This window comes from Nycticebus coucang, chromosome 12, assembly GCF_027406575.1.
Source record: "Nycticebus coucang isolate mNycCou1 chromosome 12, mNycCou1.pri, whole genome shotgun sequence".
In the NCBI taxonomy this organism is placed as follows: domain Eukaryota; kingdom Metazoa; phylum Chordata; class Mammalia; order Primates; family Lorisidae; genus Nycticebus; species Nycticebus coucang.
Window position 1 is genome coordinate 79,080,156 of NC_069791.1, and position 16,986 is coordinate 79,097,141.

At 42.7% G+C, this 16,986-nt stretch overlaps 1 protein-coding gene across 2 annotated transcripts in view; it reads right to left on the minus strand.

The window, feature by feature from the left end:
• The window catches only part of CALN1 (calneuron 1), a 625,091-nt gene that overhangs the window by 44,122 nt on the left and 563,983 nt on the right, over positions 1–16,986 (minus strand). Inside the window, exon 6 of one of the 2 annotated variants that reach the window (XM_053556328.1) lies at positions 3,660–3,925. The exons of the other annotated variant lie outside the window; for it this stretch is intronic. Within the exon in view, the coding sequence (XP_053412303.1) occupies positions 3,861–3,925 (65 nt within the window). The 3' untranslated portion in view covers positions 3,660–3,860. Of the gene's footprint in view, positions 1–3,659; positions 3,926–16,986 lie in introns of those variants that run through there. 2 annotated transcript variants of the gene reach the window in all.

Below are 16,986 nucleotides of genomic sequence, written 5' to 3' on the forward strand. Positions count from 1 at the left end.
GGGAACCTTAAATGCCAGAGTCTTGGGGTGGTAGCAAAAAGAGCTAGACGTCCTCAGTTCCCCTGGCAGGGCTTGGGCAGGGAGAGATGGAGACAGGCACTCAGGGACAGACTGAGATTCGGAGCCCACACCCTCTGGGGCTAAAGGAGGGAGTCACCAGTGGGAGCACATGCTTACTGCCCTTAGGGCTCACGTGTGCTCCTGAGGCTGCAGCCCCAAGATGTGGATGGCAGCAGGTATCCTGGTACTTGAGGGGAACACGGGGACACCTCAGCAAGCAGCATGGCTGGGTTGACTTGTTCATGTGGTGGCGGCAGGTGCTGGGAGCCCCAGGGTGTGTTCTAAGCCTCGGCTCTGGACCCTGGTGCCAGCATCCGGGAGCCTGGGCTGCCAGTTCATATCAGCACCAGTGTCAGCAGCTTCCTCCCAAAGACTTGGAACACCTGAGGACACTGGCCGGAGCAGGAGGCAGTGTCCCAGGTCCCCTCCCTCTTTACTGTACCAGGTCTCACCTGGGCCAGATGGTGCTGGCCGGGGGCTAAGGCAGAGAGGAGGGACTGACTGAGCCAGAGAGAGGGAAGGAGAAGAGAGAGAAGCAAGACCCTGGGGACTGGGGGTGGGAGTTTGGTTCCAGGAGAATTTGAAAGTTCTGGAGACTCCATATCTCTGCACAATACACAGGCCAGCAAATTCCAAGCATCAAGCTCAAGAGAAATCTCACACTGCCTCACCATATGTTGGCAGCTGACTCCATCTACAGCTCAAGGAGACCACCTGTTGACCACCCCTCACCTTACCTATGTCACAGGGCAGGTGCAGAGGGGGCTGGGCTCTGGTCAGGGCTCCCTCCTGTGCCACCAGCTCCTCCCCTCACACTGAGCTCCCGCTCTCCCCTGTATGTGACCATTTCTTTCTCTTTTCTCTAAGTTCCCCCCCTCAATTTCCATGGTGAAAAGGAAGATCCCAGATGGTGTTCCTGATGAATGTCCAAGCCACGAAAGCTGACGTTTTTCAATTGGTTATTTCTCAAATGTTTTCTTTAGGGTTTGAAGAGAAGGATAAGAAATAGAAAAGGCAGAAACAGCATAATGGGGCCCAGAAGCCACTGTGGAAAGCCACTCCAGGCGCCTTTATTGTGGGGTTTTGCACTCCCCCCTTTTTTTATCTGATATTTTTTCTACCACTCTTGAAAACATCCCAGCTTCAAAAAGCTCAGAGAGAGTGAGCTGTTGCTGGTTGCTGTGCTGTTTCTCCTCTTTCCTCTGTGCTTGGAAGGCTGCTCTGAGGAGAGCCGAGTGACAACCAGACGGGAAGGGGCTCTGGAGGGGCCTGGAGTCCGTGCCTTCTAGGGACATGCCAGGTGGCTGCACTCGGGCACTCACACCCTCTGACACCAGCATGTAGCACCTCACACTCCAAGCTGGGCCCCCAGCCACTAGGCGGGCTGGGAGGCCAGCAGCTCCTCACTGCTGCAGTCAGGAATCTCTGAGTGCCTTGTCCCCTCTGCTTTCTCACCTCCTGGGCAAGGTTCCTAAACCCGAGTTTGGGGGTTGGTGGTGGATCTCAAACCCCAGGGGTACATTTCAGTTCAGTTCAACCAATAAATTTGGAGACCTCTCTTGTGGTTTGCTTTCCATAACTTCTTAGTAAAGGACAGAAGAAAGGGAGGGAGGGAGGAGATGGAGCTAAAATAGGTTGACAAGTGCAAGGCTGACCACATGGACGCCAGGATCTGTGCCCTTGAAAGCTCCTGTTTGACAGAAGAAAAGAGACATAAGATATGGGGCCTCCACTCCTGGAGCCTGGGCAGCCATGGCATGGGGCCTCTGCCTGTTGGCATGAGTGGGAGTCCAGGTGTATCAGCAGAAGCCAGTGTCTCTCCCCAGAGAGACCCAGCTGACAGATGGATCATACCCACGTGGCCCCCAGTGTGACTTCATCTGCCTGTTGATCTGCTCCCCGCGCTGATTGCTCAAGCACAGAGAGCCAAGGAAAGGAGCAAATAAAGCCAGATGGGGATCGTTGATGCTGCGGATGGTTGCAGAACACAAGAGTCTGCCAGGTCTAGCCACTTAGTATTATCATCCTTAAGAAATGGTTGGGGGGACTCATATTTCTTCAGGATCAAAACCTTACCTGATGCACTCTCCTGGTAGACACCCGCTCCACACCTGTTAGGGTAATCTGATGGCACAATCTGCTTGGCAAACTCTGGAAACACGTCGTGCTGGGGTCCAAAAACTCTTTTTGACAATGAGCCAAGCAAAGTCTGAATCTCAGTAACCTTTTCCTGATGTCCAGCATTCTGGAGCACTGAAGACAAAATTAGGCCTTCTGCTTCTTGGTGAGATTAACACCCATTACAACCTACAGTGGGTCTCAAAGGCAGTGGACCTTTGAACCCCATTTTGAACTTGAACTCTGCCAGCTGTAGCTGAGAGGAAAACAACCTCTATTTCTCTCTCTTTTTTTTTTTCTTATTGTTGGGGATTCATTGAGGGTACAAGAAACCAGGTTACACTGATTGCATTTGTTAGGTATGATTATGTCTTGCCCCCAAAAGTTATGTCACACCCTGAGTCCCCACACCCTCCCTCCTTCCCTCAAAATTAAATCCAACTTATGTGAGAATTAGTCACTATTTTCTTTTCTTTTTTTTCCTTTCCTCCAATCCCCCTCTGTCTTTCTCTCTCTCTCTGTTCTTCCCTTCCCCCACCCCCACCCTGTAGTAGGTCATTAATTGTCCTCATATCAAAATTGTATACATAGGATTCATGCTTCTCCATTCTTGTGATACTTTACTAAGAATAATGTGCTCCACTTCCATCCAGGTTAATACAAAGGATGTAAAGTCTCCATTTTTTTTAATAGCTGAATAGTATTTCATGGTATACATATACCACAGCTTGTTAATCCATTCCTGGGTTGGTGGGCATTTAGGTTGTTTCCACATTTTGACGATTGTAAATTGAGCTGTGATAAACAGTCTGGTGCAAGTGTCCTTAAGATAAAAGGTTTTTTTTCCTTCTGGGTAGATGCCCAGTAATGGGATTGCAGGATCAAATGGGAGGTCTAGCTTGAGTGCTTTGAGGTTTCTTCATACTTCCTTCCAAAAAGGTTGTACTAGTTTGCAGTCCCCCCAGCAGTGTAAAAGTGTTCCTTTCTCTCCACATCCATATGAGCATCTGCAATTTTGATATTTTGTGATGTGGGCCATTCTCGCTGGGGTTATTTCATAGGCAGCAACTTGATCACTGGACAGAATTCATTTTGCCACCCAGAGAAATGGTTAACTTTCTTAGCTAGGGAAGCCATGTAACATGTCCCACAGGATGGGGCAGATAGGTTGAAAATTTTTATCTAGTGTCTCTTAAGTAACAGGTGGACTCCTTCTAGGAAAATTAAAAAATAACAACAACAACAATTCTCACAAACACTCAGGGCTGACCTAATTTATTTTTTATGATAGAGTTTCCCAAATACGTATCAACAGAAAATAGCTTTTACTCATAGGTCTATTGCAACTATAAGATAGAAATAAGTTTACAAGTAATTATGAACAAATACACAAAGAAAATCTAATTTAACAGCACTCATTTAACTCCATGGTGGCATTGCTTACAGAAACTAAATTGCTGCTGCTTCTGATGAGAACAGTCCCTACTACACTGGCATCAGTTCTTCTGTGTCTGGTGACAACTTGATTCTCTGTCCACCTTTCCATACTCTTTAGTATTTTGGAATACTTACCATTCATTCCTTCCCCATCTGTCCAGGATGTAGCTAAGGCTAAAGCAGGAAGCAAAGCCCTCTAGAAGGAATTTATTTTCCAGTAGCTTTCCTGAGAGACAAACACGTTTCTAAGAAAATCTCCACTCTTTTCTTTCCCCAGTGATGATTCTTGCAGAGCCATTCAGCACCAGTGCTGCTGGGACACAAACACCACAAACACGTCCTAACATCACCTGGATAGCCAGACAATCCAGAGTATGCCTATATTAATTTTCAGATAATTATCAAAATAAAGACAAAATCTTGTACAAGATGTCATCTTGTACATGCAAAAGTCAGATGATCCCCAGATGTCTGGGAAGAAGCCTCACGTGGAGGAGCACAGTTTGAATCCCTTCCCATTACGCATCCTTCTATCTGGCAGAGCAGTCTGATAAGGCAAGGGTACTAGCAGCCCAACGACAGCTCTCTTCCCTGGGAGAAAAACATTGCTCCCATGGGGTGCGTGTTGTCAACTCTTGTTTTTCTTCCTACTGCTCATTTTTTGGTACTTAGTATTTATGTGGAAAAGAACGAAGCTTCATAACTGAAAATCACAGTTTTTTTTTCTTTTCTTTTAATAATTTCTTTCTTTTTTTTCTTCTTTACATTTTATTTCAGAATATTATGGGGCTACAAATGTTTTGGTTACATAAATTGCTTCTGTATCACGTGAGTCAAAGTTATAACTGCACCCACACACCAAGAGAGCGTGCATTGTACTTGTTAGGTGTGAATTTACCCATCCCCTCTCCTACTTAATTTCTGATGAGTGTTATTCCTATATGTGCACATAAGGGTTGACTGATCAGTTCCAGTTTAATTTTGAGTACATGTAATATTTGATTTTCCATTCTTGCAACACTTCACTTAGAAGAATGATCTCCAGTTGCATCCAGGTTGTTACACAAGGTATTAGTTCACCATTTATTTATGGCTGAGTAGTACTCCATGGTGTAAATGTTTTATTAATCCACTCATGTATTGATGGGCACGTGGGTTGTTTCCACATCTTTGCAATAGTGAATTGTGCTGCTATAAACATTCAAGTGCAAGTGCCTTTCTTATAAAATGTCTATTTTGGCCTTTGGGTAAGTGCCCCATAGTGAGATTGCTGGATCAAGTGGTAGGTCTACTTTTAGTTTTTTGTAGCATCTTCATACTACTTTCCATAAAGGTTGCATAGCTTGCAGTCTCATCAGCAGTGTGTAAGTGTTCCCTTCTCTCCAGCATGTACTCCAGCACATTGGGGACTTTTTGATAAAAGCCATTCTCACTGGAGTTAGGTGATATCTTATTGTGGTTTTGATTTGCATTTCCTTGATGATTAGAGATGTTGAGTATTTTTAATAATTTTTTGGCCATTAGTCTATCTTTGCAAAAGTTTGCTGGGCAGAATATGGTAAGTGTGGGTCAGAGTGAGCTTTAGAGATTCTTGGTGAACTTTATCAACATCAGTTGCACTAATCTTTTTACCACTAATATTTTTACCATATTGTCCAGATTGAGCTCAAACTCCAGTTTGCACTAATCTTTTTACTAACATTGGGAACTAATATGATATCATCTCCCTCAGTCCTGGGAGTGTCTTGTATTCTGCAGCTTGGAGAGGCAGGAAAAGTAAAGCTTCTGATAGGATCATTGCACTGGGCAATGAACATCAGCACAAACTTTGGGTACTGAGATTTCTACAGAGGGGTTTGGCACAGCCATTGGGTGGTTATAAGGCAAGGTGCTTGAACTCCCCCATGCAGATGACAAAAGAGAATATACAGGCTGCTTAATTTTTCAATTATTCCCCAGATTTTTCGCCCTCGAAAACACATAAAGAATGAAACTTCCGATCTTAGCCTAAGGCATCAAACCAAATGTGCACTGCCAAAATTCACCCCCTCCAGATTTCTCTGCATCAATACAAGCTGCCACCTCTCTAATGCAGAATTTGTGAACTGAGTTAAGGTATGTCTGCACATTTGATCATGTGAACAAGGCTTAGAAAGTCAAGTTTAAACAGAAGTCACAAAGCTTCTCAGTGCCTCAGAGGCCCACTTAACATGGATTCTTCTACTTTGCTATTTATAACCCCTTCTTAGATCTTCTTTGAAGAGTGTCCCCCACTTGAGGCCCATTTGGGAATCAGAGGAGAGTACTGGTTTGGTGAAACTGCACTGATATTACCACTGTTTTATAACTCAGATTGCCTTTGCCCCAGAAACCCAGCCAAACCTACCATGAATTTGCCCAGAGCTGTTTTCACAATTTCTTTCTTTCTCTTTTTATTTTATTTATTTATTTATTTGCCGTTTTTGGCCAGGGCTGGGTTTGAACCTGCCACCTCTGGCATATGGGGCTGACACCCTACTCCTTTGAGCTACAAGCGCCGCCCTCTTTCTCTTTTTATCTCTTTCTTTCTCTCTTTACTTCTCCATCTCTCCCTCCCTCCCTCCCTCTCTTCCTTTCTTCTTTCCTTCCTTCTCTCCTTCCCTCCCTTCCTTCCTTCTAACAGGGTCTTGATCTGTTGCCCAGGCTGGAGTACAGAGGTGTGATTATAGCTCACTGCAACCTCAAACTCCTAGGCTAAATAATCCTTCCCACTTCAGCCTCCTGAGTAGCTGGGACTATGACCAGCTACTTATTATTATTTTTTTCTTTTTTAGACATAGGGTCTCACCATATTGTCCAGATTAAGCTCAAACTCCTGGCCTTAAGCAATCCTCCCACCTCAGCTTCCTAAAGTGCTGGGATTACAGGCATATGCCACAGTGTCTGGCCTCCACAATTCTTTTAGAGGGCAGAATTGCTCTGCTGTCCCCTACAGAGAACTTGACTTTCTTTGTGGAAAGTTTCCATGAGGTCCATGAGGTTCCTAACCAGCCAAGGGCATGGTGCTAAGCTGGAAGCAGGCATCAGAGCAGAGGAAACCTGCAAATGCCTGGGAGGAGAGAAAGCCTGGGACTCCTGGGCGTGGCTGTCCACTGCCACACTCTGTGCCTTCCTGGGCTTTCACAGTGCATGTGACAATGTCCCAGTGGTGTCATATGAAACAGTGCCCCAGGACAAGATGACTGACTGAAGCCAGCTTGCCATAGAAGGAGAGTTAAAGGACAGAAATTTAGCAAGTAACCTGGTGGATTAGAGCTGCACCAAAAGAGAAGGCTGAAGAACACACATCAACCCTGCTGAGGTGAGCTGCAACTCCAAGGATACAAAAAAAAAAAAAAAAAGGTACAAAATCCATCGCCAAGTGGCCAGGAGTCCCCTCCTCCATGAGAATGGCCTGGAGTACCCCATAAACAAACGACCAGAGTTCAAAAGTCCTCTCATTATATCCCAGAGGACAGACCCTCTAAAAACTGGACCTACTTCCCCTACTAGGGTGCCATGGCACTCTCCTGCCAGGCATAAAACTGTGTATATTCTCTAACTGCAATTCTGAGCTCCCAGCACTCCCCTCCACTCTCACTCTGAGGTCTGGAGGCCTGTTCCCCAGGAGTCTAGATTATTGGGTATTTTCTCAAGAGGTGTGGACAGGGCATGGACTGCTGCTGGTCAGTGCTAATTCTGTGTCATGGGAATGAGGAGAGGATGGTTGGCTGAGAGGGAACCACGTAGGAGTGGCGGTGCCCCAAGGCGCAAAGCAGCAGCCGCTTTTGGCAACAATAGGGCTTACCCCTGGATATTCTGGAGTCAGACCTCCTGTCACTCTGGGCAACCAGAGGAGCCTGGGCATCTTCTTCGGTGGCAGCCACTAGTGGAACAGATCTGGGAGGAAATGCAGGCCCTATGAGTAAAGGGTTTGCCTGAGGCGGTACCAGCCTGGGTGGAGATCGGGGACTAGAAATTGCAAGCACAGAGCTGGCAAATTCCCACAGCGGGGCTGACCCAGAGGACCGCTTTACTGAGCCTAAGACACACCCAGTCCTCAGGAGATCATCAGCCTAGACAAAGGAGGGCAGGCAGAGGCTGGAACTGACAGGTAACCATGCTGTGAATACAAACCATAGCTGAAACTGGGCAGCAGCACAGACAAGGCCTGAGGCACAGGTTCTGTGAACTCAAAACAGCTTCTCTTCTGCAGGGAATTTAGCAGGGACAGAAACAAATTCTGCAAAGTTGTTCTGGTCTGTTAGTAACATCAATCAGGGGTGGGGCTGCAACTGAGTGAACAGCACCAGTCTCCATTAAGCACCCGAGGTTTTCAGGCCTCACCTCCCCCTACTGGATAGTGGCAGGGAGCAGTGGCCTGGCTGAGGAGACATAGATCTCCTTGTGATTCAGGCAGGTGCAAACCCCCGGAGTATCTGCTCATTGGAGGCAACTGGGTCACAGCCCTGCAGGGTTATAGTGACTGCCTGTAACAGAGGTGCAAGGTGGGGAAGGAGGCATCAACCTTCCCAGACTAATCTATTTGCTGGGTGGGTCCTCCTGACCTCACAGAGCACTGGAAAAGTCATATTTGAGTTGTCAGCAGACCCCTGTGAACTAGTTGCCAGAGACCTTTTAAACTCTCCCATCTGAGACAGGTGCTGACTGAGACAACTGATTTGGACATCTTGAACTGAGCCAATCGCCCAAGGACTATCCAAGTGGTACCCTGGGTGTGTGATTGTAGGAAGGTTTGATTTTCCTTTTCCAATTGTTGCCTGTGGGGGGCGGGGTGACTTAATTGCTGGTGTTTCTCCACAGCTGAGACTTCAACCCAGAGTAACTGTTTCACTAGGGTTGGATAGAGACCAGCTGAAAACAAAACAGAGCCACTTAGCCCCACCACACCAAGCAGCTCCCTAGTTTCTCAGGCTGTAGCACTATACGGGTCCTTGGCAAAGCTCCAGAGGAAAAGGTACAGGCACCAGTCCCAGCTTTTGGGAAAAGTGCTGGTTAATAACTACTCCTGGAGTCCTGAACCCAACTTTTCTTTATCCACTCATCAAGTCAAACAGTGTAAAATAATCACTGGGGAGAATCAGCGGAAAAACTCTGGTAACATGAATAACCAGAGCAGATCAACCCCCTCAAGGAAAGATATGGCAGATGTAACTGAAGATCACATTCATAAACAGATGGCCGAGATGTCAGAAATTGAATTCAGAATTTGGATTGCAAACAAGATTCATAGAATGGAGGAACAGTTGAAATTAGAAATTCAAGGAGCAATTCAAAAGTTGTCTCAATGAGGAGGACGCCCCAAGCAATTGAAGTAGTATCAAAAATACACTACTTGGATCTGATCAAACTAAAAAGCTTCTGCACAGCCAAGAACATAGTAAGTAAAGCAAGCAGACAGCCCTCAGAATGGGAGAAAATATTTGCAGGTTCTACCTCCAATAAAGGTCTAATAACGAGAATCCACAGAGAACTCAAAAGTATTAGCAAGAAAAGAATACATGATCCCATCTCAGGGTAGGCAAGGGACTTGAAGAGAAACTTCTCTAAAGAAGATAGACGCATGATCTACAAACACATGAAAAAAAGCTCATCATCCTTAATCATCAAAGAAATGCAAATCAAAACTACTCTGAGATATCACCTAACCCCAGTAAGAGTAGCCCACATAACAAAATCCCCAAACCAGAGATGTTGGCGTGGATGTGGAGGAAAGGGCACACTTCTACACTGCTGGTGGGAATGCCCACTAATACGTTCCTTCTGGAAGGATGTTTGGAGAACACTTAGAGACGTAAAAATAGACCTGCCATTCGATCCTATAATTCCTTTACTAGGTTTATACCCAGAAGACCGAAAGTCACAATATAACAAAGACATCTGTACCAGAATGTTTATTGCAGCCCAATTCATAATTGCCAATTCATGGAAGAAGCCCAAGTGCCCATCGACCCACAAATGGATTAGCAAATTGTGGTACACGTATACCATGGAATATTATGCAGCCTTAAAGAAAGATGGAGACTTTACCTCTTTCATGCTTACATGGATGGAGCTGGAACATATTCTTCTTAGCAAAGTATCTCAGGAATGGAAGAAAAAGTATCCAATGTACTCAGCCCTACTATGAAGCTAAATTATAGCTTTCACATGAAGGCTATAACCCAACTATAGCACAAGACTATGAGGAAAGGGTCAAGGAAGGGGAGGGGAGGGGGAGGTTAGGGTGCAGGGAGGGTAATGAGTGGGGCCACACCTAGGGTGCATCTTAGAATGGGTACAGGGGAAACTTACTAAATGCAGATGTCTACATACAATGACTAAGAAAATGCCACGAAGGCTATGTTGAACAGTTTGATGAGAATATTTCAGATTGTATATGAAACCAGCACATTGTACCCCTTGATTGCACTAATGTACACAGCTATGAGTTAACAATAAAAAAAAGAAAGAAAGAAATCACCAAAGATTTTGACATATTGAAGCAAGACTTTGCAGCCCTCAAAGATGTGAAAAATACAGTAGAATCGCTCAGTAACAGAGTGGAGCAAGCAGAAGAAAGGATTTCTGACATTGAAGACAAAGCTTTTGAATGCTCCCAAACTCTAAAAGAGGAAGAGAAATGGAGAGCAAAAATGGATCATTCTCTCAGAGAGCAAAAATGGATCATTCTCTCAGGGATAATTTGAAGAAGGTTAATATCCACCTCATAGGAATCCATGAAAGTGATGAAGTGGCTTCACAAGGCACAGAGGCTCTTCTCCATGAAATTATGAAAGAGAATTTTCCAGACATGCCAAGAGATGCTGAAATTCAGATAGCAGAACACCAGTGTGACTCAACCCGAATAAGACGTCCCCTGGGCACATCATAATTAACTTCATTAAAGTTAATATGAAGGAGAAAATTTTGAAAGCAGCGAGATGTAAGAAAACCATACCTACAAAGAGAAAAATATTAGAATGACTGCACATCTCTTTGCTGAAACCTTTCAAGCCAGAAGAGGATAGTCATAGACTTTTAATCTCCTAAAACAAAATAACTTCAACCCCGGATCCTGTATCCAGCTACACTGAGTTTCATTTATGATGGAGAAATTAAATACTTTAACGACATTCACATGTTGAAGAAATTTGCCATAACCAAACCAGCTCTTCAGGATATTCCCAGACCTATCCTCCATAATGACCAGCATATTATGCCACAAAAGTAAACTCACTCAGAAACTTTTGATCAAACTCCAACTTCCTCAGTGGAGAAAGGATTAAAAATGTCCACTGGACTTTCAAAAAACTCAATACTCAAAATTTTACCAGGCTTATCAATATTCTCCATTAATGTGAATGGCTTAAACTGTCCTCTAAAGAGGCACAGGTTGGCTGACTGGATACAAAAACTCATGCCAGATATTTGCTGCATACAAGTATCTCATCTTACCTTAAAAGATAAATATAGATTCAGGGTGAATGGATGGTTGTCCATATTTCAGGCAAATGGAAATCAGAAAAAAGCAGGTGTTGCAATTCTATTTGCAGATACAATAGGCTTTCAACCAACAAAAGTAAGGAAGGAGGAGGGCAGTGCCTGTGGCTCAGTGAGTAGGGCACTGGCCCCATATGCTGAGGATGGTGGGTTCAAACCCAGCCCCAGCCAAACTGTAACAAAAAAATAGCCTGGCATTGTGGTGGGTGCCTGTACTCCCAGCTGCTCAGGAGGCTGAGGCAAGAGTATCGTGGAAGCCCAAGAGTTAGAGGTTGCTGTGAGCCTTGTGACATCATGGCACTCTACCTGAGGGTGGTACATTGAGACTCTGTCTCCACAAAATAAATAAATAAATAAATAAAAATAAAAGTAAGGAAGGATAAGAACGGTCCCTTCATATTTGTTAAGGGTAATACTCAATATGATGAGATTTCAATGATTAATATTTATGCACCCAACCAGAATGTGCCTCAGTGTATAAGAGAAACTCTAACAGACACAAGCAACTTGATTTCCTCCAGCTTCATAACAGTCAGAGATTTTTAATACTCCTTTGGTAATGTTGAATAGATCCTCCAATAAGAAGCTAAGCAAACAAATTTTAGATTTAAACCTAACCATCCAACATTTGGACTTAGCAGACATCTACAGAACATTTCATCCCAACAAAACTGAATACACATACTTCTCATCCGCCCATGGAACTTACTCCAAAATCAATCACATCTTAGGTCACAAGTCTAACCTCAGTAAATTTAAAGGAATAGAAATTATTCCATGCATCTTCTTGGACCACCATGGAATAAAACTTGAGCTGAGTGACAACAGGAATCTGCATACTCATACAAAAACATGGAAGTTAAATAACCTTATGCTGAATGATGGCTGGGTCAGATATGAGATTAAGAAAGAAATTGCCAATTTTTTGGAACAAAACGACAATGAAGACACAAACTATCAGAACCTCTGGCACACCGCAAAGGCAGTTCTAAGAGGGAAATTCATAGCACTACAAGCCTTCCTCAAGAGAACGGAAAGAGAGGAAGTTAACAACTTAATGGGACATCTCAAGCAACTGGAAAAGGAAGAACATTCCAACCCCAAACCCAGTAGAGGAAAATAAATAACCAAAATAAGAGCAGAATTAAATGAAATTGAAAACAAAAGTATTATAGAACAGATCAATAAATCAAAAAGTTGGTTTTTTAAAAAGGTCAATAAAATAGATAAACCTTTACCTAACCTAACCAGGAAAAAAAGATTAAAATCTCTAATTTCATCAATCAGAAATGACAAAGACAAAATAACAACAGACTCCTCAGAAATTCAAAAAATCCTTAATGAATATTACAAGAAACTTTATTCTCAGAAATATGAAAATATGAAGGAAATTGACCCATACTCGGAAGCACGTCACCTTCCAAGACTTAACCAGAATCAAGTGGAAATGTTGAACAGGACCATATCAAGTTCTGAAATAGCATCAACCATACAAATCTCCCTAAAAAGAAAAGCCCAGGACCAGATGGTTTCACGTCAGAATTCTACCAAACCTTTAAAGAGGAATTAGTACCTATATTACTCAACCTGTACCAAAATATAGAAAAAGAAGAAATACTACCCAACACATTCTATGAAGCAAACATCACCCTGATCCCCAAACCAGGAAAAGACCCAACAAGAAAAGAAAATTATAGACCAATATCACTAATGAATATAAATGCAAAAATATTCAATAAAAGCCTAACAAATAGAATCAAGCAACACATGAAACAAATTATACAACATGATCAAGTCGGTTTTATCCCAGGGTCTCAAGGCTGGTTCGATATACATAAATTTATAAATATAATTCAGCACATAAACAAATTAAAAAACAAAGACCATATGATTCTCTCAATTGATACAGAAAAAGCTTTTGATAATATCCAGCATCTCTTCATGATCAGAACACTTAAGAAAATTGGTATAGAAGAGACATTTCTTAAACTAATAGAGGCCATATACAGCAAACCCACAGCCAATAACATATTGAATTGAGTTAAATTGAAATCATTTCCACTCAGATCAGGAACCAGACAAGGTTGCCCATTGTCTCCACTGGTCTTTAACATTGTAATGGAAGTTTTAGCCACCGCAGTTAGGGAAGAAAAGGGTATCCATATGGGGTCAGAAGAGATCAAACTTTCACTCTTCGCAGATGATATGATCGTATATCTGGAAAACACCAGGGATTCTACTACAAAACTCTTAGAAGTGATCAAGGAATACAGCAGCGTCTCAGGTTACAAAATCAACATTCATAAATCGGTAGCCTTTGTATATACCAACAATAGGTAAGCTGAAAAAATAGTCACGGACTCTATTCCGTTCACAATAGTGCCAAAGAAGATGAAATATTTGGGAGTTTATCTAACAAAGGACGTGAAAGATCTCTATAAAGAGAACTATGAAACTCTAAGGAAAGAAATATCTAAAAACATTAACAAATGGAAAAACATACCATGCTCACGGCTGGGAAGAATCAACATTGTTAAAATGTCCATACTACCCAAAGTAATATATAATTTAATGCAATCCCTATTAAAACTCCACTGTCATACTTTAAAGATCTTGAAAAAATAATACTTTGCTTATATGGAATCAGAAAAAAACCTGAATAGCCAAGACATTACTAGGAAATAAAAACAAAGCAGGAGGAATCATGCTACCAGACCTCAGGCCATACTATAAATGGATAGTGATCAAAACAGCATGGTACTGGCACAAAAATAGAGAGGTAGATGCATGGAACAGAATAGAGAACCAAGAGATGAACCCAGCTATGTACCATTATTTGATCTTTGACAAGCCAATTAAAAACATTCAATGGGGAAAAGATTCCCTATTTAACAAATGATTCTGGGTGAACTGGCTGGCAACCTGTAGAAGACTGAAACTGGACCCACACCTTTCACCATTAACTAAGATAGACTCTCACTAGATCAAAGATTTAAACTTAAGACATGAAACTATAAAAATACTATAAGAAAGTGCAGGGAAAACTCTTGAAGAAATCGGTCTGGGCAAATATTTTATGAGGAGGACCCCCTGGGCAATTGAAGCAGCTTCAAAAATACACTGCTGGGACCTGATCAAACTAAAAAGCTTCTGCACAGCCAAGAACACAGTAAGTAAAGGAAGCAGACAGCCCTCAGAATGGGAGAAGATATTTGCAGGTTATGTCTCTGAGAAAGGTTTAATAACCAGAATCCATAGAGAACTGAAACGTATAAGCAAGAAAAGAACAAGTGATCCCATCTCAGGCTGGGCAAAGGACTTGAAGAGAAACTTCTCTGAAGAAGACAGGCACACAGCTACAGACATATGAAAAAATGCTCATCATCCTTAATCATCAGAGAAATGCAAATCAAAACTACTTTGAGATATCATCTAAGTCCAGTAAGATTAGCACATATCACAAAATCCCAAGACCAGAGATGTTGGTGTGGATGTGGAGAAAAGGGAACACTTCTACACTGCTGGTGGGAATGCAAATTAATACATTCCTTTTGGAAAGATGTTTGGAGAACACTTAGAGATCAAAAAATAGATCTGCCATTCAATCCTATAATTCCTATACTAGGCATATACCCAGAAGATCAAAAATCACATCATAACAAAGATATTTGTACCAGAATGTTTATTGCAGCCCAATTCATAATTGCTAAATCATGGAAAAAGCCCAAGTGCCCATCGATCCAGAAATGGATTAATAAATAGTGGCATATGTACACCATGGAATATTATGCAGCCTTAAAGAAAGATGGAGACTTTACCTCTTTAATGTTTACATGGATGGAGCTGGAACATATTCTTTTTAGTAAAGTATCTCAAGAATGGAAGAAAAATTATCCAATGTACTCAGCCCTACTTTGAAACTAATTTATGGCTTTCGTATGAAAGCTATAACCCAGTTATAACCTAAGAATAGGGGGAAGGGGGAGGATGGGCAGAGGGAGGGTGATTGGTAGGATTACACCTACGGTGCATCTTACAAGGGTACATGTGAAACTTAGTAAATGTGGAATTTAAATGTCTTAACACAATAACTAAGAAAATGCCAGGAAGGCTATGTTAACCAGTGTGATGAAAATGTGTCAAATGGTCTATAAAACCAGTGTATGGTGCCCCATGATTGCATTAATGTACACAGCTATGATTTAATAATAAAAATGAAAAGAAAGAAAAAGAAACAGTGCCCCACTCTTGACTGCTGTGAGATAGACATGAGCTGGGTGAAAGGAAGCCTTGACACCTCCATGGAGGAAAAATCAGAATTTTTGTTAGTGTAATGGGAAGATTTTGCTGCTGTTGTTTTATTGTGTTGGTTTGTTTTAAGTTACTTGCTTCTTAAAAAATGATCCAGAGGGGTGAGGAGGCTGAGGCCAGAGTTAGATGTTGCAGAAGGTATTTCTCTCACAGTCACGAGGGTTTTTGTGTGTGTTTGAGGTTTTTGGTTTGTTTTGTTTTTATTGCTTCCCCGGGATTTCCATTGTCAGTGGCTTTGTCTCTCCAGCAGGCGGCTGTTACCATAGGGCAGAGCCAAGCGTGGTGCCCACAAGTGGGGCAGAAAAGGAGAACTGTCACTATTAACTGCAGCCTCCACCATGATTTGAGCACTTGGGATGTGCAAGAGTTTGTTGGATATCTGTTTTAGTTCTGGTGACATCATGGGCCGGTACTATTGTTTTCCATTTTTAGATGAGGACACAGAGACTCAGATTGATCAATAACCTGTCCTAAAACCACGTGGTCTGTATGGGGCAGGTTTGGGTTTCAGACCCCACTGTCTCCCTATCAGGGATCTTGGTCTGCTGCCTCTGAAACCTTAGATAAGAGAAGAGGAAGCAGGTCCACCCCTCAGGAATGGGTCCAGGTTCCCCGCCAGGGACCCTTAGATGCTAAAGAAGAAATTATAGATTTGGGGAGAGGGGTGCATGTCCCAGAAAGACCTTTATACCAAGGAAACAACAACTGATTTAGAGCAACCAAGTACTGCCTTAGTCTCTAACCTTCTGTCTTACGACATTTCTGCCTCTCTCTCCTGTTTTAGCTGGAAATGCCAATAAAATGTGGACTTGGAGGCTCCATGAGAAGTGACTAGTTCCTGAAACAGTTCAGAGAGTCCTGAGCAGGGTAGGAAAATAGTCTGACTCACTGAAGATAAAAATTAGGGAGGGTAAAGTATAAAATAATAAATTCATTAGAGAAAAAAATTAGTAGTATAGGTAAGTAGTAACAAGAGAAAAATAACATCAATAATCCCATCATCCAAAGAGACCCAAACTTCTGTTCATCGTCACTGTGAATAGCCTTCCCTGCTATTTCCTTGCACACAGACACACATAACTTCATGTATATAATACATGACAGGGTAAGGACATGATTATATTTAATGGTATAAATTTAAGTTCTTGTACTCTAGCCCCTCCCCCCCCCCAAGCAGGCTATACTAATGCATACTAGGGGACCTAGGGCTTCACAAACACTGAGTATAAAATGAAATGGGCTTTATTTAAGGGGTTTTGATATGAGTCAGCAGTCTGCAAAAGAAGCCAGTGGCATTTTGGAATGGAAATATCCAGGTTCAAGTGATAGTCTTGACATCCTGTTGTCCATTTACAGGAGAATAGGTAGGGTGGTAATGAACCCAGAAGTCACATCTTGTCAACAAAGGATTAAACCCCAAGCATGTTTGGCTTAGAGGAGTCTGACTTGGAAAGAGGCACAGTCAGTGCCTTGAAGCAATCAATGGGCCGTAGTAGGGTGGAGGTGGGAGGATGCCAATGGAGAAGAGACATCTGATTT